Source organism: Dendrobium catenatum, unplaced genomic scaffold (genome assembly GCF_001605985.2).
Source record: "Dendrobium catenatum unplaced genomic scaffold, ASM160598v2 fragScaff_scaffold_847, whole genome shotgun sequence".
Classification (NCBI taxonomy): domain Eukaryota; kingdom Viridiplantae; phylum Streptophyta; class Magnoliopsida; order Asparagales; family Orchidaceae; genus Dendrobium; species Dendrobium catenatum.
This window is the reverse complement of record NW_021319309.1, coordinates 2916888-2921689: the sequence shown is the minus strand read 5'-3', so window position 1 is coordinate 2921689 and position 4802 is coordinate 2916888. Positions and strand designations below refer to the sequence as shown.

The window sequence follows — 4802 nt, the reverse complement described above, 5'->3', positions numbered from 1 at the left end:
TTCAAATCCTAAGCATCATGCAAAACATTCTGTATCGTCATCAGGGGCTATTTGGTAGCACCCATGATTTGATTTAAGTAGGATTTTGTAAATTCTCTAAATTCGGATTTAAGAAATCACGAGGGGCCTAAATCCTGAAATTTGTTTGGTAATTTTCATAATAAATCCTATTAAATTCCGTGTGACTGTTTGGCTATAAAGCGGATTTAACGAGTAGCCTCCTCCTCTCGAGTCAATGGATTTCGTAAACTCGACAAAAAATAGGATTTTAGAAATCTGGGATTTAGCACTAAATGGCAGGATTTTCTATCTATGGCGGCTTTCATTTGTCATGAGATTTGGTTCTACATTTTAGGCTGTTTGGCTGGAGTTCGCTCAAATTCGGCTTGGATTTTACGCAAATCCAACCTAAATCAGCTACCAAATTGCCCCTCAAAGTTTCTTTCTCCATGCCATGGCTACGCTGTAGTCATAATTTTCTTTAGTCGTTTAAGTGTTGTGCTCCCATGCCCCCATTCTCCTAAATGTGCACTTGGCTTCGGTCAAATTCAAATTGATTCAAATTTTAACTATTTTAAATCAATTCATAATTTCTTGAGTAGTCTATGAATATCAAAATTATTTTTTTATTATATATTTCAATTAAAAAAATATTTAGAAGGATATTGTTTAAATAAATATATGAAATTGAGTCATAAAAAAAATAAAAACAACTAATTTACATATCTTTGGTTAAATTTTTGTTCTAATCTCAGCAAGTTATTGCCCAGCAGTAGTAGAACAACGCTTCTATCGTCAGCATCCGACAAAGGTAGGGTAACAGACCGAACCTTTTGCCGTCTTCCTCAGCTCTTCAAATCTCTCGCGCGGTTAAAGGATGAGCTTTTAATTTGCCCGAGTTAATTAAACGCAGGTAACAGCGACGGCCAAACCCCCATCTCCATGTGGTCTCCTTTTTCTCTTTTGTACTTTTTCACCCACGCCTCTTGGTCCATCCTCTCTTGTGCAGATCTAAAACGAGAACAATGCATTAAAACAGACAGAATCACTGAACGTTAGAGAGAGGGGCGGCGGCAATGGGCTTGAATCGCGGTACTCGGATCGACAAGGTGAAGCAGATATTCGATAGGTTCGACGTGAACCGCGACGGCGGGCTGAACCGGGAGGAGATGTTGGCGCTGGTTGTCGCCGTCAACCCTCGAGTCAAGTTCACCGACGACCAGCTCCATGCCATCCTCGACGAGGTCTTCCGCACGTACGCCGACTTTATCTCCCCTTCCTCCGGTCTTTCTCTTGGAGGCCTCCTCCGCACTTACGACGACGGCGCCGGCGATGTTAACCGTGATTTCTCCACCCTTTCTCTTCAGCTATCATCCGCCGACACCAGCCACAATGCTGGCATAGTTTTCGACTCCACATGTTCACTCATCGACGACCTTGACCTGCTCATCAAGCGCCTCTGCTCAAAACATGGCCAAAAAAACAAATTTGATATTTTGTCCGATGCAGGGTGGTCCGGGGCGTTCGGAATCCGCAACTCTTCTCTTCTCTGGGAAGAGAAGACCTACCAAGACGCCGCCTTTGACAAGGAGCTCACGGCGCTCCGCCGCCGAGCTGACGCAGCGTGCTCCCTCGATGAGGCCTTTGAAGGTCACATTGCTCTTGGCCGCGCTCTCTACGACTATGGCTTCTTCCACGAGGCCTTCGTTAGTTTCCGCAGCGCGTGCAAACTCCAACCCGCCAACGTAATTTCCCGTTTCCACGCCGGCAACGCGCTTTACACTCTCGGTCAACATGCCGAAGCCAAAGAGGAGTTCCTCCTCGCACTTGCTCAAGCCACCAAGAATTCGCATAATTGCGCTCAACTTCTTCCCCAAATCCATGTCAACCTCGGAATTTCGTTAGAAGCAGAAGGAATGCTTCTCGGCTCCTGCGAGCATTACCGCGAGGCCGCCATTCTCTGCCCTTCGCATTTCCGCGCGCTTAAACTCCTCGGCAGCGCTCTTCTAGGCGTTGGCGAGGTCAAGGCAGCCGTGAAGGCCCTTGAGGAGGCTGTCTTTTTGAATCCGCACTATGCTGACGCTCACTGCGACCTCGGCTCTGCGCTTCACGCCATGGGAGGCGAGGATGAGAGGGCAATTCAAGAGTTCCAAAAAGCCATTGATTTGAATCCAAACCATGCTGATGCTTTGTATAATCTTGGAGGCTTGCTAATGGACAGGGGGCTGTTCCCCAGAGCTTTAGAAATGTATTCCCGTGTCCTCGCCGAACAGCCGAGCCATTGGCGTGCTCAATTGAATAAAGCTGTCGCCTTTCTCGGCGAAGGTGAGGTCGACGAAGCGAAGAAAGCAATGAACGAAGCCTTTTCCATGACCAACAGAATCGAGGTCTACGACGCCCTTTCAGACCTCAAGAAGCTTCAGAAGATGAACAAGAAGAAGAAGTATGGCGCCGCCGACGATGAAGATGTCGCTTTTCTCGCAGTGGAGCCGGTAAACTTTATACGGGATGGAGAAAAGACATCGGTAAAGCAGGACTTGGCCAATGCGTTAGAAATCCAAGCATTTCAGAATCTCAGCAGGCTAGGCCATTGCGACGTTGAAGTGCTCAGCAAGGAACTAATAGAAACAAATGCAGCGATTTCTCCTTCTACTGGTACAATCCGTAAGGCCGCCGTGGAGATAGTCCTCCGTCGAATGCTTCACTTTCTCAAAGCAGAGGCCTTCATAGCAGCACTAAAATCCATCAATGAGAGGGTTCTATCTGTAATGGAAGCTTCTAGCTTTTCTACTAAAGTTGATCTCGGCATGCTGCTTGCAGTTCTTGCTCCAATCTGCTCCGGTTCGGCCCGCCGGCGAAAGCAGGTGGCTTTCGACGCGCTTCTGTGGAGGCCTATCAACAGAGGAGGAAACCAAATCTGGAGAAGTGATGCCACTGCTTATCTTAAGCTGCTTCGGACAGTGTTCATCCCTTCTGAAGCCGTTAGCGGCCTCATTGAAACGCAGGATTTGTCTGCTGACTCCAAGATCTCGTTCATCGAATTCATCGACTTGTTCGACAATAAAAACAGGGGTTTTGGAATCTTAGAAACGCTGCTGAAGCTTGAAGCTAGTGACCAAGTGCGCCATGGGGCACGCGCCTGTTCAATATGTAATTTTTCGATTACAGGATCTAGATTGAAGCAGAGAAGGCGAAGTTTCAGCTTCTGTAAAAATTGCCACAGGCAGGGAAAGGTCCCGTTGTCTTACAAGCATGAAGATTATCAGACCTTGAAGGTTGATTGCATGTGCTTCAGTGTGCATTTCAGCTCATTCCAAAGTGACAATAAGTAGTTTGTAAGAGAATTTGCTTGTCAAATCGTCAAAGAGAAGTACTCGTAGGTATTGAGAAGTTGTTGGGTGTGGATTTTAATTGGTCATTTGTATATAAACTGCTCCATTGCTTCTCAAATGAACATCTCTTCAAGTGATTGCATTGATATTGATACTAAATTTTGACATAAATTAATTATTTTTATGTGGGCATAAATTATGGGTGTTTGTGTTGGTTGATGGTCGGCAAAGACAATCAGCTAAGGTTTTTTGGAGATTTTAGACGTCAAATTTGAATAGCATAAGCCAACAAAGGGCAGAAGATGGAACTTTTATTTGGTTCGGTGTAAGGATGCAGAGGAATATTCGGTCGTAGGCAAAATCGCGCCTATACAGAGGTGTACCGAGTTTTCAAAAAACTCGGTACACCTCGGTATAGGCGCGATTTGACTCGGTACACCTCGGTATAGGCGCGATTTTGCCTACGACCGAATGTTCTTCTGCATCCGGTCGGAGGATGTAATAATTATTCCATGAGATAACAGTCGATCAGATAACAGTTATTGAGTGATGTCAGTACGGAACAATCCAAACGAAATTGTTATTAAGATAAATTTATTCAATGACATCAGCTTTCGATAAAAAAAAGCGATGGCCGTGTGCTCCAAAGAGGTTAAATTGTAATTTTAACAAGATAAGTATGTCGATAGAAAAAAAAAATAGAGTTATTTAATATATCATCTTAAACAATATGTTACAACCTGGTCAAATAAATGAGCACAGATTAAGGACACTATGGCTTGATCCCATATTCATGCATGACTTAAAACTTCAAATGGCACCCACACAAATTGCCACATGGCAAATGGTGATCATGCCATGTGGCTCATGATTGTATTATTATAGTCTAATATGAGTATGAATGAAGCTTTTACTTAGTTGTCGAGACCATTTGAGTGCAACAGAAAAATAATACAAATATAGAAATATCATTGTTTCGTTCCCTCCACAAGAAATACACCGAACAGCAAATAACAAAGTAACAGAAGTTACGTTCAGCTCCATTGCTTCTCAAATGAACATTTCTTCAAGTGATTGCATTGATATTGATACTAAATTTTGACATAAATTAATTATTTTTATGTGGGCATAAATTATGGGTGTTTGTGTTGGTTGATGGTCGGCAAAGACAATCAGCTAAGGTTGTCAGGATTAGTTTGCAATGGCCAATGGTATTTTGGAGATTTTAGACGTCAAATTTGGGTAGCATTAGTCAACAAAGGGCAGGAGATGATAGTCGAGTAGTAATGGTCATATAACAGTTATTGAGTGATGTAAGCAAGGAACGACTGATGTGGCCGATCATGCGACGTGTGCTAATTCCCAACGGTCCATCATTACCTACGGCATCCACTCCCTCCTGCAGCTTTAGTGATCCTGCTTTTATGACACTTTCTGTTTTAAAGGCCAAATAGTGGCCAGCTCAGCTTT

The 4802-nt window shown here is 44.0% G+C and overlaps 1 protein-coding gene across 1 annotated transcript; it reads left to right on the top strand.

The window, feature by feature from the left end:
• The first annotated feature begins 1076 nt into the window (after positions 1-1076).
• LOC110113614 (uncharacterized TPR repeat-containing protein At1g05150-like) lies at positions 1077-3381 on the top strand. Its single transcript, XM_020846259.2, has one exon. The coding sequence runs from the start codon at positions 1077-1079 to the stop codon at positions 3330-3332; it is 2256 nt and encodes a 751-aa protein (XP_020701918.2). The 3' UTR covers positions 3333-3381.
• Positions 3382-4802: the final 1421 nt, after the last annotated feature.